This window comes from Mytilus galloprovincialis, chromosome 6, assembly GCF_965363235.1.
Source record: "Mytilus galloprovincialis chromosome 6, xbMytGall1.hap1.1, whole genome shotgun sequence".
Classification (NCBI taxonomy): domain Eukaryota; kingdom Metazoa; phylum Mollusca; class Bivalvia; order Mytilida; family Mytilidae; genus Mytilus; species Mytilus galloprovincialis.
Window position 1 is genome coordinate 37,279,736 of NC_134843.1, and position 17,331 is coordinate 37,297,066.

A 17,331-nucleotide genomic window follows, 5' to 3' on the forward strand; every position below is an offset into this window, starting at 1 on the left:
GCATGTAACAACAACAAAAGATGTGTATCTAGATATAAAACAACAGTGTATTTAAATAAATTACATAGATTTTAGTATTTTTAAATTCTTTTTATAATAAAATTATAAAACAAACATAAATAATTAATGATTTTTATTGCATGAAAAGTATTAAAAATAGAATTCTATGAAGTTAAAAGTAAAAATACATGAAAATCAATACAATTTTCCTTTGTGTTACAGACATCGTTAAGTTGTTTGCTTATGGGGATTAAACAAAGAGGATCAATTTGATCGTTATGTCACAGAACTTAATGTTTTTATTTTGTTTTGTCGGCAATATATAACAAATAGGACCGTCACGGTGAATTTTACTTTTAACTTCAGACTATATATAGCTACTTTAAACTCAGCTTTGGCAGACAAAGGTAAGCGTACTTTTGTTTTATATTGTCTCGTGCATACCCTTTTATGCAAACTTCCTAGCTCCATTGAATTTCTATAAATCGGCAAATTTCTTGATTAATTTTTAAGTCATGCAAGGTCTGGCTCTGCATATATATAACTAGGACCCATGCAAGCTCCATTCTAATTTTATTGTTGGGATCAATGCACAGACTCATAGCTTTAAAAAGCAATATTTGAAGTTCCGGGTTCTATTCAGTGAAAAGACTCATGATATGGGCTCTAATTATAAGGCTCTTTCAGGTTTCCGAACTCCTAGATCATGTAGCCGCCGGAAGGGATGAAACTGAGATACCAGAGGGACATTCAAACTCACAGATCGAAAACAAACTGGCAACGCCATGGCTAAACAAGAAAATTGCAAACAGACAAGAAAAAAAGGGAAAAGGTTTGGTACCATTAAAACGTTTAATCCCGCTGCAAATGTTTGCACCTGTCCTAAGTCAGGAATCTGATGCTCTGTAACAGTAGTTGTCGATTGTTTATGTAATTCATACGTGTTTCTCTTGCTAGACCGTTGGTTTTCCCCGTTTGAATGGTTTTACACGTCTAGTATTTTTGGGGCCCTTTATAGCTTGTCAGTTGTTCGGTGTGAGCCAAGGCTCCGTGTTGAAGGTCGTCAGTGATATTGACCTATACTGGTTTACTTTTATAAATTGTTATTTGGATGGAGAGTTGTCTCATTGGCACTCATACCACATCTTCCTATATCTAAGCAATAGTTCACAAGACGCAACATAGAAAATCAAAGTCCAAGCAACACGGACCTTACCAAAAACTTGGGGTGATCAGAAACTGTTTGTCGGCATGTAACTTTAAAAATGCTATTCAATTTGCAAACATGCATGTCTCAGATGGGACCTAAAGGTACACGATCGGGAATTTTCCTAAGGTGCTCGAAAGGGGATGCGTATACGCGAGTGTTTTAATGAATGTACCGAAATATATTTTGATTTAAGAAAAACAGTTTTTTTTTACTTTCTTTGGCTTTCAACTCTGTATACATTGAAGGAATTAATAAAACCATAATATTTGCACAAAATAAACTTGAGTACCTTGTGTAAATAAATGGAGAGTTTGGCTAACAGTCTTTGAGGACAGGGACCTGACAATCAAAGTTCTTTGAATCACGATAAACACATAATATAACAGCATAGTTATTGTAGATCTATATAAACGTCCAAATCGAGTGACAAGTACCAAATAAACGGAATTGTTTGAAGTTTAGCTACAACATTCCATGTTAAATAAGATTGGAAGTTTGTCATTGATAGCGATAAATATATTCCAGCAGTCCTTCAGGACCTTTTGATGGACAACGACTGCCTGTAATATTCATAATTTGTCTAAAATATAGTATTCTAAGGTTGAACGCCTACCCTATGGCATAAAAGAGTCTGCTTTGAAACTCAATGATAGACACTAATTTATCCAATAGAAAACACAGTGTGAAGGTTGGAATAACTTTAATTAGTATATGGCGTTCATTATCACTGGTATATATTTGTTTAGGGGCCAGTTGAAGGACGCCTCCGGGTGCGGGAATTTCTCGCTACATTGAAGACCTGTTGGTGACCTTTTGCTGTTGTGTTTTTTTTCTATGGTCGGGTTATTGTCTCTTTGGCACATTCCCCATTTCCATTCTCAATTTTATTAAGTACACAGACAGAACTGATTTTTACATCTTGAACACCTTCTTCACATGACAGATAAATTAATGTTCCATTCCACAATGTTTTTCTTACTGTTATTGCTGCCATTATTACCACTACTATTCCGAATAATAATAAGTTATCATGTATGTATTTATGTAATCAGATACTGTTATGTTATTTTGAATCTTCTGAGTATATGGACCCATATCATCTGTCAGTATTTTATTTCCGCTGAGCTGTCAGTTGAAAGGTATACATGGCACTGACAAGGAACATAAACCCTCATCCACTGGGAAACACTAATAACAATTTTATATATCTTACTGGAGTGTCCTTATTTTAACATTAGTTACCATTCTTATCTTCGTTTTGTATTCTGGGTATATGGGATCCTATACCCTGTCAAATAGAATGTATACTAACCATTCAAAACTGCTGATTTAGCAGGAATATTTCTGTGCAGTAGACAAACAAATAAATAATTTTGTGGTGGCCTTGGAATGTTTTCTGCTCTATGCTGAGGTTGTTGTCTCTTTAACATATTCCAATTTTTATTTTATTGTAAAAATATTTTTTAAAAAATTCCTCGCGTATAGGACATATAAATGTATATGGGTATTATACATATATGCTTATATAAATTGTATTTGTATTATATATTATTAAATATGAAACCAAACATTAATTTGTAACAAGGAACTACATTCACATTGTAGAGTAAATTAGAGACCTAAATACTTTTAAATGATAACAATCTAGGAACTTGATCAGCTTGAGTCTAGTACTTAATAATCCTAGGTAATATAATTATTTCATTTCAACGTAACAAGCTGTTTAAAAAAGATATGATTTCCTTGAAAGAAATGACAACCTTTTTTCGGTTTACGTTTAGTGTTAACTACCCCTTATCACCACGAAAAAATAAGCATGTAGGCTAAGATTGTTAGAAAAGGTGTAAGACTACTATCTATTTGAAGGTAACCTTGTTTGTATATATATTCATTGTTTTCGTTTTTTGCTGATCTTTGTTTTTTTCTCTCTCGCTTTGCTCAGTTTGAATTTGGCTTTATGCATAATCTGATAATACACGATGTATATACTGTGAATTTAAAAAAAAAAAAAACCATTTTAATGACATCTTCGTGAGGGGTATAGATCCAGTATTTTTTAAGTTAAAAATACGATTTCACATTTTTTTTTACTATTTTGTGCTAACGCCGGAGTTATATATTTTCGAATGAAAAAGGGACATACCACTGTTAATATTTTGAGAGTGTTTCAAATTACTATATACATGTATATACATTGCCTGATATGATTTCCTTTTCAAATAAAAACCGATAATTTCGCATCATGCGGCATGTGGAAAAATACGGAAGAAATCCTCTATAATTTAACTCCTCTCTGGCATATAAAATTTAGGTTTTATCGATTAAGACATTATCAATGCTGTTGCTATCAGAAATAAAATGAAATGTAAAAAGTTACTTTTCTGTGCAATTGTAATTGATTTTACATAATCGCCAAATGATCATTGGGAAATATCCAAATATTCGAGTTGTGCATTCTTAAATCAGCGGTAAATTGTTCGGTCACTCGTTGAAAATTTTTCTGTATGTATTTGAATTCTTGGATAAGTTACTCTTACATTAAAACAACAATTTAAGAATCAAACAAGCTGTCAATTTTAACAATATCATTATTTTCTTCTCAGTTATCTTCCAATCTATCATGTTATATCAGTCAGTTTATACATCAAAACCAAAAGTTTAAAGTTCAAACGACGTAGTTTCACTATCAGTGAAAGAATGACTGCAAGACATATCTTAGCAGATTTTTTAAACTTAGGTACAAATGGTCACAAGTACCGTGGTCAAAGATTAGCTATATTCATAACATATCTATAACCGCTACTCCGATGGATGAATGTAGATGCCCACGGGTTACAAACACGACATCAGGATATAACCGTTAAATTGCCCGCTCAATTACCCCCCATTTAAGTGTCCTAATATTTATTTCAATAAACTATCAATTAAATATTTGATAATGGTCATGACCTGTCCTAACTAACGGTAAGACTTTTGTTTCGTATATATGTATCTTTTTTCTCTGTCTCTAAATGAAGTTTTTTTTGTAAAAAAAAACATTCAACCTCAAAGATATATAAAAATATATATATATTGATAAACTGTGCAAGTTAAAATTGTATTTGAGAAAAGTTCATGGCTCTTGCATTCATATACACTAAATATTAAATTTACAAATTTCGAATTTTAACCTTCATTCAGTGGCGAATTCATATGATTATACAAAAAGAGCCCTGGTATTGCTACAAAGTGGCTGATTTGCCTTTGGTGTCTAATATCGCAAGCAATTTTAAAAGCCAACAATAAGATTAACCTTATTCCTCTAAACTCTCTCAGAATCTGCCTACGATTTTTACTAACAATTATGATGTTGTGCGTAATGTTATATGCAAGTTTGCGCCGTTAAGCGGAGTCTGAAGAAGCTGTATGATGGATGTTCCGGATTTGATCCACTTAAAGATAGAAAAAAAATATATTCACATGTACAATCTTGTTTGAATAATAGCATAAAACATTAAAAACTTTAAAAGCGATAGTATATCGTACATAAAAAGTAGATAAAAGTTACAATTTTGTTGCCGTTATAAAAACTTGTAGAGTGAGGTATTCTTTTGAAACAAATGTCTAGATTTGACTGTACTATCTTTTTTGCGAAATAAAAGCAAAAAGGCGAAGCAACTTCGCAGATATGCTTGGACATTTCTATATAATTAATAGCAACCACCGCAAGTTTTTTTCTTGGGATAAGCATATGAAGATGGACCGGGTTAAACTAGCTTATCGAGTACTCAACTCTCCTCATTTTTGTCTCGATAAGTGAATTAACGATTAACAGATTTCAAGTGCTTGTTAAATTACTATCAATTTAAAATCATATTGCAAAAGCAAAAAAAAAAAAAACTTTATAAAAAATAATCTCGGACATAACACTTTTATTTAGTTGGACTTCGCCTTTACTTATATACTTATTACACAATGATTGTTAAGACGTGACAAAGGATTTCTTTTTATCGTATCAAAGTTTGTTTAGTTTTCTTGATAATGATAGTTATAACAGATTTAATACATCTTAAACAAACAACAAAGTCGAAGAATCAGCTTAGTACCACTTTATATACTTTGTTATCCACCATACATAATCACTTCGTATATCTGATCTATCTATTTTAAATTCTGTGGTTTTTGTGTAATTTTAGTCTTATTTACAAATAAACATAAATTGACTATTAATGACTAATTATAGACCATGTCCACGTGGATTTGACACCTGACGTCCTCCCTTAATTATACGTTTTATAAATCTATTCCCTCCCCCTTATACTTGTAAACACTTAAATAAGTAATCATTTCCGCCTTAGAAGTATATATACGAAGCAGGACAGTGAATAAAGCTTATTCAGAAAAGGACGGAAAGAAATACGGATGAAAAATACCTACATCCTTTATAGGTATGTAAGTATTTAAGCTATACTTACTTAAAAGATGGTATATGTTACATTTTATCTTCTCAAAATCGTTTTAATTATTTTATTCCAGAAGCACCACCTTTTTAAGTTTAAGTTTTTAAGCTTATTTGATTTGTCTGCTCTTTGGTGGGGTTGTTGTCTCTTTGACGCATTCACCATTTCCATTTTCAATTCAGTTATTATTTATTATTTATAATTGGAGGAACTAATTTTGTATTTTCAATTATATATTTGTTTTGTACACATATGTGTGAAAGGTCTGTTATTCGGTATATATCTTATAACATATTTTTAGTAAGTATGTGCCATCTGAAATATTTTAAAAATAAAACGTACAGTAAAAGTTCCCAGTTATAATTGATGAGGAAATAACTCATTTGAAGCACTTATGATAATTGAGAGCGTCCACGAGGAAATTAATTTTGATCAAGTAAAATTTATATTTAGAAATCTTAATCTGATATGATTTTATTGTTAATCTTTGAGTACTACCCGTAAGTTTCCTTCGTTTTTCATCGGTCTTTATTTAGATGATAGTTATCGAAAATTTAACAGCAATCTTAAATTTTAAGCCTGATAATAAAGTCAACTTTTATTCGTGTCGTACCACCGTTCAGTGCTAAACGAAATATATCGCGACAAATTTCTACTAGTATATTTTATAACATGTGTATTCACTTCATAAGAAAGTTTTACTGATCTTGTACCTTTGGTCATTGTAATTGATTATAGTACAAACAAACAACACAATTTGATGTTTATTTTGGTGTTTACATTGTTTCTGTTCACATACTTAACCACGCCATATAAAGCATTTTTATGTAGCATTATCTAGCAAACCGCTGTATAACAGCTATATCGTTGATAGTTCCCATATGTTATGGTATAGATGAAAAGTATGAAATTATCATGATTTAGGTCAGATTGCAGTGTAAACGCACTAGATTTTAAAAATAGGTTAGATCAAAATCGATTTTGCTTCTCGCGAACTGGTCTTCTTTTTTTAGATCGATTAAAAAAAAGATCGATTCAATTTCGTACAAGTGTAAACGAGTTATTAAAAACACGACATTGTTTTTATAGCAGTTACCAATTGCATTTTTTGTACCTGTTTTAAAAATGTCCTTTTCAAGTTCGGATCGTCTGACATGGACTTACCATCAATTTAAATAAATGTTACCGTAAAAATTAACATTATTAGAGCTGCTTTTTTTGTTTGCCTTACATATTCTACTAATCAGTTTTACTGAAATCTTAGATCGGAGATGTTATAATTTTATTTTGTCTTGTTCTGTTTGATTGCTGTTAGTTTGCCGTTTGAGAAACTCTCACTTCGCTATAAACATTTATTATAAAAGCTGCAAACCCTACGTGTTATCATTTAACGAATAAATTCAGCCCTTGGCACAGGTTTTTGAATTACTTTGATCAAATTTGTAATTGGCTTTTTCGTTCTCAGTTATTTGATACAAATTGCACAAATTATAAAGGTTATGCCCTATGTATGCGCAGGTGTACATAAGATATTATCGTTTCTAATATTCTGCAGCACGTTATCATCTATTTTTACATCTGCACGTCAGGTAAATGTATGTTTCCATGTCCCGTTTCTATTAATGATAAGACAGTCTTTGGCACCTTTAGCTAAACAGCTAACATCTTACATACACACCGAGGTTCAGTAGGGAAATCGGAGAAAATATATGAAACTTTGATCTTTTTATTTTTTTTTATTTTTTATATTCTATACAAAGTTATCAAAATTTTAAACTTCGTATATATCATTACTGAGAATCGCTTGATTGCTAATTAGATAGTGATGAAGATGTGGAATTCTTTATCAATAAAAAGTTTCCAGCCGACGCTTCTTTATCTCATAATCAAAGATTAGAAAAAAGAAACGACGAAACTGTTTCTTGTCTATGGAAATGTTGCTACGTCTTGTAGCGAAGTGTTCTAACTTAGTCTATTGACCTATTCTCATGCAGAGGAGAAATGCCACCGTTATTTAAGAGAATTGATATTTTGCCATCTTCTCATGTGATTCGTTATTGCGCATTTCGATTAGGTTCAGAATAGATGAAAATCAATGTAAACACGTAAGTACTATCTTATTGTTTGTTTACATCTTTCCTATGATTTATAAATCTGTTTCAAATTATTTTTATTTTTTAAAATTTCTATTAAAATTGACATGTGTGCATTTCTAGAGATATTCTTAAATACATGTACAAAAATGTACAAGGAATACACTAGGAATACATGTACATGCATTATCTTAAAATATCAGATCTGATAGAAGAACAGCTGCATTTTTCTCCGTAGTAAGTACACATATAATATGTATTTTTCGACGATGAACTTATATTGTTATTGGCTGCTATCAACGCTTAAAAAATAAGTTTTGAAATTCTCAAACGATATCATTTAGCTAGTTGGAGTGTCTAATATCCTACATGACAACTTTTGAAATGCTCTTAATCGGACGAGGAATCTGCGTTATCTGCTTCACAAATAAATATAGTGTTTAAACGCAGACCGTGTAGAGGACACCAAAATGAAATAGGAGTTCAGGGAATGGACCCCCCTTTTCCTAATATTTTTTTCTACGTGATTTAATAATAACGGAGGTTTTTTTTTTGGTGAGTCTGTCTGTAGTTTTCTGTGTTTTGCAATTGTATCTTGTTGTTTGTCTTTTGATCGCTTTTCCTTTTATCCATGACATATTCATTATTGTTTCTACTTAATATGACAGTCACTGTGATTATCCGTTTAGTATTTTTCATGTCTCTTTCTCAAAATCTATCAACTACTGATATTGTAGCAAGAGAACATAACAACAAATAAATTGAGTTATCACAAAATATTTACAAAAAGCAAAACCCAAGCGAAACTCAAACAACAATATTAAGAAAAAAAAGGGGGGGGTCAAATTGATTAGCTCATGAACTATATAATACCGGATAAAAGGAAACGATATTTTTCGGTATCGTAAACGAAAACAAATTTGTTTGTAGAGTTTTGTTTGTCAGATAACTGTTATATTGCAGAATAAATCCAAATACAGGCCACGGTAGTCAAAAACTTGCAAGGATTTGAATCTTTTTGTTTGCCTCTCTTTTAAAATTGTCTTACACATTAATGTACCGTTTGATTTGTTGTGTTGCATAAGGTCTTCCAACATAAACTGTCCGTCTCAAAATAGCCAAAGTATTCCTGAAAGGAGGGGTTAACTAGCAACAATAAATCCACCAATTACTTTTGTAACGTAAGCTTTGTTGTTGTGTTATTTTATTGTTGTTACAATCTTGTTTTCATCTAATTGAACACCATGTGTATATTTTCTTATCATAGTCGAATCTATTTAGTGTTATGTAATATCGGAATGTACTACTTTTTTGTTTTGAGTGCACGTGTATTTAGATCAATGAAACACGGCACAGAACGGATGCCTGCATAAAAAAATTATGTCTATGAATATTAGACAATATATATATAGATGTAGCTTCGTCTTGTGTAAACAAGTTTAGATACGAACAAAATCAATTTACAGCACCATAATTATAATTACAGTAATTATAAAGGACAAAAGAAAATATTGTTATGAAATCAGATAATTGAAAACATTCAATTTAGTTAAAACGATGTAAATAATATCATTCCAAATTTCAGCAAGGATACTTTTCAATCTGTATATTTATACATCGTTTCGCTATTCAAACTTATAGAATATTGATGTTCACAATAAAGCAAACCGCTGCTTTATAATTTCATCAACCTAGTCACAAGCCAGGTAGTATTATACTTCGTCATTTCACCATCACATGAAACTCAGACTGTTTCTTGCAATATTGAACACTAGTATGAAGCTAGTTTATTGAACATAAAGATAGAATTATTAAAAGTAGTCACCACATAATGTCTTACTTTTAAAGGCATACACTTATCACAACCTCTTTCCTTTTTGTTTTCTTCCATTAACATGCTTAATGCTCATAGTCTTACATTGTCCCATTTCGCAATATTCAAAGTCCAGAGATCGAAATATCGAAAACGGTGAATACGGTATAAGTGACAGTGATTATGCGACCTAAGCTTGATGTGTACTTTTTCAGTTTCAACATTTCTTAACTGATTAACCTTTGTCTTGTACTTTATTCATCCTACGTTTTTATTGAAAATCGATTCGATTCTATTTATACAACGTATAATTATTCATAAAATGTCTATAAAATCTACGAAAGATTTTTAACATTTGTTAGTAATAGTTAATAACATCATTATTTTTATATTGTAGATGCTGAACCTTAATTATCAAAGAAATAGATATAAAGAGAACAAGTCTACATGAAGCAAATTGAAGACGATGATCTGATAGCAACATCTTTGTAACAATGCCAAACAAAATCAACGTTGACGAAGATTACTTCTTACTTGATGCAGTCAAGTCGGGGAAGGAAGACCAAGTTCGTAACATTTTAGGAAATGGTTGCTATAGAAACCGAGATTACAAAGATGGCAATGGGAAAACAGCTGTGCATTGGGCCACAGAATACGGATATATTAAAATCGCTTATCTTCTCATAGATACTGACTGGAATGTAAATTTGACCGACGAAAAATGTCAAACACCCTTACATATTGCCTGCAATCATCGTCGATCAGATATTGCCATTGCTTTATTAATTGCCGGATGTGACGTCAATGTTTCGGATGATTCTGGCAATACACCGTTACAACGTGCAATACATAACAACTTAGACACAGTTGTATACATGCTGTGTGAAAAAGGTGCATTTATCAATACTAGAAATAAGAATAATTGGACACCTTTACACGAAGCTGTCAGAGTTGGCAATGAACAAATTGTTGACAAACTTATAAACAGTGAAGCAGATGTGAATGCAGTAACGGCATACAAAGCAACACCCTTTTCGACTGCGATATTCTATTATCGAATTGCTCAAAGAAATACATATCCTTCTATAGATAGTGTTCTAGAGAAACTCATACACAATCGGTGTAGGCTTAGTCAGTGTGATGGACAATGGTCGCCATTGCTGTCCGCCATTTCAATATGTAACAGTCACATAGCAGGAATGCTGCTTTGGCATGGCTGTCTTATAGATACTAGTATGCAGTACAGTAGGAACTTGCTCGTGGACGCTTTCGCCCGGTGTGAACCTGCTGCAGTGAAACTTTTGGTGCTCTGTGGTTATAATTTAACATTTCCGGAAGTGGAACAATGTCATCGACGAATTCCAACATTTTCCAGATCGTTTCGCAGACTTGTGGCTTCTGATATGAAAAATGGAACTCATGGCGTACAAATTATGGTTTGGTTACGTGAGCGAGCAGAAAATGCGCTAACACTATCTGAAATTTGTCGTATATCTATACGCAAATCCTTAAACCATGGTGCTGGTGACACATCAATACTCAAAAACATTGACCATCTTCCTCTTCCAAAATGTATGAAAAAGTTCATCAGAATGGAAGAATTTGAACATGCATTCTAAGTATCACTTTCGTTTTTAAGTGTGCAATATTTTACAAACCTATTTATTTTTAACCCACTGCCAACTATTGATTTACAATAAATTATTTTGATATTTCATGAACATTCTGACTCAATAGTGCAATAGGAAAAAAAAAAGCTGCTGCAATAAATTCCCCAAGATACAAAGAAAAAATCATCAGCATCAAAGTTTTGGTTATCATTATACATATCTCATAATATTGCCGTATCATGGCAACATTTATCACTTGTCTATATACATATTCAACATGAGTATACGGATCTTCATTTCTACAACACTTTTAGAAGGAAAAACAAAGACAACTATTATATTACTTCTTCCCTTTTTTAAACTAAAAGAGCTTGTGTTGATAAACTACTCATCAATTCAATGTACAAAACGACAAATCAAAACTAAGGAACATGAAAAGATTACTAACACATCCTAATGAATGAATAAACTTGACCAAATGTGCATCCTGTCCTCGCCCTTTTAGTTTTGTAAGCATACTATATTTCTTTAGTACTGACCTAAAAAAAAGTTTCGGATGTGAGCAAGTCAAAAAATGAACAAAATCCATACCGCAAAAAACGTTTATGAAACATGAAAGAAACAACGGCCTGATTAAAAGAAGCCGTACAATAAATTATGATCAATATTACGTGCAGTCGATGAACTGTAATTACAACAACATAATGTTATACTTAGTAAACTCATTTAGATTGACAATTATCTAGGACATTTTTGTCAAGTTATCAACTTCGGTGAAGTAGAAGCGTCATAATATATACGAAACAGTAATGACAGGATTTCGACTTTGCTAAAAGTAAAGCACTATAATACTACTTTTAAAGTATACGCTTACCCATTCTGTGCACCAATCCCTCTGTATTTATGCGGTGAGAGATACTGAATCTATATATTTCTCTATGGTGTTTTGTGGACTGTTGTTTGTTAGTCTTTCATATTAGCCTATGTGTTGTGGGTCTTTACAGCTTTTAATTTCGCCATTTAGACAACAGCACAACGACAAAAGACCCTTCTACCCCCTCCCCCAGAAAAAAAATAAGGAAAAAAGAAAAAAAAACATTATAATCTAACTGCATTGAATAAAAGATTTTTGAGTAACCCGAAAACATACAGGAACATACAGTGTGAATAGCGAAAAGGGACTGTTAGAATAAAGCTGAGTGATCTGTATTATCAAAGCCTTGAAATATTATAGACTCTCCCCAGTGCAGTAATCGGATAAACATCTAATAAAACCAATGTACTAAAAGTTTTTTTTCCTCTCTTATTTTCAGTTTACTTTTTAACGAATAATCACCACAGACACAAGGATTAATATGTTATCATCACTGTACGTTATACTATTCATATCTATATACTAGTATTGAAAATTCAAATTTCAATATACTGATGCGGATACTTCCAACTTTTCAGTTTAATATGTAAACATAATTTTACGAAATCAATGTGGTTGCTTACCGATTTCTTATGATACTTATTTTTTTTAAGACTTTAAAACGAAAATATATATATATAAAAAAAAGGAATTTATGTTGTGTGAATGAGTCGCTGTACGTGTTGCCTCTAAGCTTGCTTTACGTATTTGTTATCCCATAGCATTACACGAATCTGTTATCTCATGGACTTTCCAGGCATCTATCCAATTGATCTGTCGAGCAACAGATTATCTGTTTTGTTGTGGTTGCAATGAAAAAATTACTATGACTCTTTGTTTGCTTCTGGCGACGACATTTGTCTTAGGGGGTTGAGGGAGGATCAATTTGTTTTCGTTGTTGCAATAATATTAATTGCCCTTAATCTGCCGTGGGTAACGATTTTTGCATCTTGATAACTGATTATTGAGATGGAACATATATACTCATTTCAATACGAAAAGAAAGAAAAAATGTCTATAAGCTTATAGCACAGCTGTTTTATATATGATTTTGCACAAACTATCTTTCTTAATAAAAAAAAATATCTACACATAATTTATGTTAGATTGGAATTTATTAATTAATGCGGGTTGTTGTACGCAATATTCTTTCACATGCAGGTGGTAAAATTAGGTATATATACAGAGTAGTATTGTTTATGTGGAAATTTGCTGTAATAATTATGAAGTGTAAATTTCTGATTTAACTTCGCGGGCAACATTATCAAAATATATTTCGCTATTATACTTTGACATGTTGAACTCGTCTCTAACATAAAGTATGATTATTATATCTTAAATAGTTTTCGCAGTATAAATCGGTGTTCTTTAAAGCATATTATGCCTCCGATATCCTTGGTCACAGTTTGCTAGAAAATAACAACATGCACTACATGCAAACACACATGTACATGTACACGCAGTGATTATGACACAAATTTTAGACTATCCGATTGCTTACAACTGATCGTTATAGATAGATGTAGCAGATAAGAGAATCACTTACATAAATATTATTGCAGTGAGTTTAATAAGTGCTCCACGTGTTTTGTAAACAAGCAAGTGCAATTAACCATATGGTACCTATGGTTAACCATTTACTGCCGGAAATTGTATTCTGCAACTTGGTCCGATTAAAACCGAGTTATACAAATAACAGATGTAATGTAAAAAATATGAAAAATCTTTCAAATGGTCCGCTTATTATTCGACACAAGCAACACATACTGCTGATAACAATTGACTTGAACCTTAAAACAATATTAGAAATATATGACTGACTGACTGATTGATTGATTGTTGATGCTTAACACACTTTCAACCGTCCAGCGATATCTTGGTAGCCCGTATATTATTGGTGGAGAAAGCCAATGTTCCCAAAGAGAACCACCGACCTTCGCAAGGAGACTGGCAATCCAAATCAATTAAGATCGGAGTCGGATGCACCTAGATTTAGAATATTACAACTAGCTATTGAACCACCCGGCATGACAATAAAAATGTGAAAACAAATAAAAAGAGAAAACCAATAGCTTAATTTAGGCTGAAACAATAAACGAAAAAAATAGAAACAAATATGACAGACAACAATCAATGAAAACGTTGATCAGTTAATTTTATTTTATTTTCATCGTTTATAATATAGTTTTTGAGTACCTTTTGGCACACAAAATTAGAGCGTTATACATGTTAATACTAACTATTTCGTACCAATGTCGTATTGTCTTTTAATACATCAGAACGAATGGGTAAAAACAATTTATTTACACAACACGTATTTTTCACTTCAGGGTTATGGCGCTTTGTTTAGTTATAGCAGTTTAAGAAATGTTTGTTTTATTAAAGTTGTAGTCTTCAACTTAACAATTGCTCCATTAACAGGAACAATATTTAATGTACAGTTCCATGCTTGTCTTTAAAACAGGATTACAGAGATTGCGGCTGAGAGCCGATTTGCCTTGAAGCAAGACAGTTCAGTTAAAGTACAGCATACTTTGATACTGTTATATACCTCTACAGGTATAGCAACAATAAACCCAGCCTGAAGTTGTACAGAAAAAAAGAAGGGAACATATTGCGTGAGAGATTTTTATGAATTTTATCGCCCAAATATTATCTAATATAGATCGCTGCAATTATATTTTTATTCTTTTTTATCGTTAAGATACATGTATAATATTGAAATTGAATGATCAGATGTCACTCAATATATGTTTGTTAGATGACTGTTACAATGACAATTACACAAAGAATAGTATAAATTAAATTTTCATAAAATCTGAGTTTAAGCATAGAGTAAAATAACTAAAATTTGTAAGAAATTCTTTGAAAAATAGGAATAAATATTGAAATTTGAATTAATTTGATTACAATAAAGATCAATAAAGCCCAAACATAAAGGAAATTCATGTAAAACAGGATAAGTTCTATCCAGTCTATTCGGGTCTTTTTTCAAGTTCGCGTTGGGTTCTTTATTGTACCCTATGTTTATATAGACGTCTCCTACAAAGTCTGCGTCTTTTAACAAGTGAATTGGAAATAGAAAGTAGTCTAATGGACATAGAAGTAGAATCAATTCATTTAGCATTTTGTGACCATACGCGGAATGCAAACTGAAACAACAATAAATAAAAAAACGAATGCAATTTAAAGGGCACGAGCTATCTAATTTATGTTCACCGATTTGTCTCAAATTCTCATATTTTAATTATAACAATGTAAAACATTTATCCAAATCATAAAAAGTCTAAAATAAAAAAAAAACAGGGCATGGGCTCCATGATATGTAGTTTCGTTTCGTGTGTATTGTAGTCTAGATACTAGTACCATCTAAATAACTATAGAGTTGACCTCCGAAGACCTCCGATTGACATTTTAGCGATATAAACATAAATATAGATATAAAACGATAGCGAACACGTGGAATTTGATTTTTCAAGGTCTGTTTAATTTAATGTTATAGGTAAACAAATTTATGTTAATCATCATTTTTACCTGTATAAGAATGATTTTTGTGGATCCAATCAGTCGATCAAAAGATTTATCATCGTTCACTTTCATTGTCGAAATTTTTTTCCATTAATAACTGAACACGCACAATTCATGCGTTATCAATTTCTAGCTAATCTCAGGGGCAAATTAAAGTGCACTTGAAAACGGATGCAATTAGGTCGAATTATTTACTTGAAAGTGAATAATTCGTCATCAATTTTTCTTAACTCAATTTGGCAAAATTGAACCATAATGTCTGCTAAAAGCGAATTAATATTTCACTATTTCACTTTCATTAATGATTGAACAAAAGCATCATATTTCTGACTCTTTATATATTTCGCAGCTAATGCCCATTTTAGGTGAATGCGATAACTGAAGAAAAAATGATTTAATAATTTCGTTCGTCCAAAGTCCTGTATCAAATTTAAACGTTTGAAAGCCGGGCTGCATAAATACGCTTCATTGTTAGATGTTATATGACGACAAATAAACTACACAGAATAGCCAAATTTATAATAGATATGCAGATAATTCTAGAAACAGACTGCAGCTTTCAAACGTTTAAATTTGATACAGTACTTTAGACGCACGGAATTTATAAATCAGTTATCGCATCCACTTGCATTTAAAAGGCCCATTAGCTGCGAAATATATTTATAAAAAATCTGAAAAAATAACACATGATTATTATACTTGATACATGTTTTCAAACAAGATTTTTTGTTTTACATAAATTTTATAAAATTAATTATTTTTATTTAATATCCACTGGTAAAGTTACCTGTGGCCAAATTATACACTATTGACTTAAACAACATAATTTGCAATACCAACATATATTGTACTTCCCATAATCTCCAATGCAATGTATAGTAATAGCCAGATTAGTAAAATACAAAATGCAGGAATAGCCAGAAGACACGTACAAAAGAGGGATGAAAGATACCAAAGAGACAGTCAAACTCATAAATCTAAATTAAACTGATAACGCCATGGCTAAAAAATGAAAACGACAAACAAACAACAACACACACGACACAACATAGAAAACTTAAGAATAAACAACACGAACCCCACCAAAAAACTAGGGGTGATCTAAGGTGCTCCGGAATGGTAAGCAGATCCTGCTCCACATGCGGCACCCGTCGTGTTGCTTATGTGATAACAAATCCGGTAAATGGTCTAATTCGGTAGGTCACATTCATGAAAGGGAAGGGGATTGTAGTTACGACGTAAGGAACATATCCGATATCATTTGTGAAACGGTTATTCCATAACGGTCAACCAACTCGTGATGGCGTCCGTAAAATTTACGAAGGGATGATTTCAACTTCACCATTTGGAACTCTTGGTTTAATAGCTTCCTTGTGAGCAGCAACCCTCTATCAAGAAAATCATGATAGAAAATGCAAGCACGGGAATATCGTATCAATTGGGAGATATATACCCCGTATGCAGGTGCTGCTGGAATGTTGCTACTTAGAAATGGAAAGTTCACAATTGGAAAGCTGAAATCATCTCTTTTGTCGTAAAGTTTTGTTTTCTACCGATCCTCATTGTCAATTTCTAGATGTAAGTCAAAATATGAGGCTGACTTTACAAGTTAGGATAGTAATGATGTAGTATCCACTCATAGAAAAGTATTTCATTGCAGATTTTTATTCTGAATTTGCATTAAATTTTCAATTTAACAAAAACATATAATATGCTTTAATTTCG

General features: G+C 31.9%; 1 protein-coding gene across 5 annotated transcripts; it reads left to right on the forward strand.

Annotated features, from left to right (window-relative positions):
- Positions 1 to 261: 261 nt before the first annotated feature.
- On the forward strand, positions 262 to 11,276 carry LOC143079507 (uncharacterized). 5 transcript variants are annotated; one of them, XM_076254876.1, is made up of 3 exons: positions 337 to 407; positions 688 to 832; positions 9,953 to 11,276. In XM_076254876.1, the coding sequence occupies exon 3, from the start codon at positions 10,050 to 10,052 to the stop codon at positions 11,172 to 11,174; it is 1,125 nt and encodes a 374-aa protein (XP_076110991.1). In that variant the 5' UTR covers positions 337 to 407; positions 688 to 832; positions 9,953 to 10,049; the 3' UTR covers positions 11,175 to 11,276. The 5 variants fall into 5 exon arrangements, with proteins under 5 accessions (XP_076110990.1, XP_076110991.1, XP_076110989.1 ...); XM_076254875.1 differs by lacking the exon at positions 688 to 832 and having other exon boundaries at positions 262 to 407; XM_076254874.1 differs by lacking the exons at positions 337 to 407; positions 688 to 832 and adding an exon at positions 5,533 to 5,641.
- Positions 11,277 to 17,331: the final 6,055 nt, after the last annotated feature.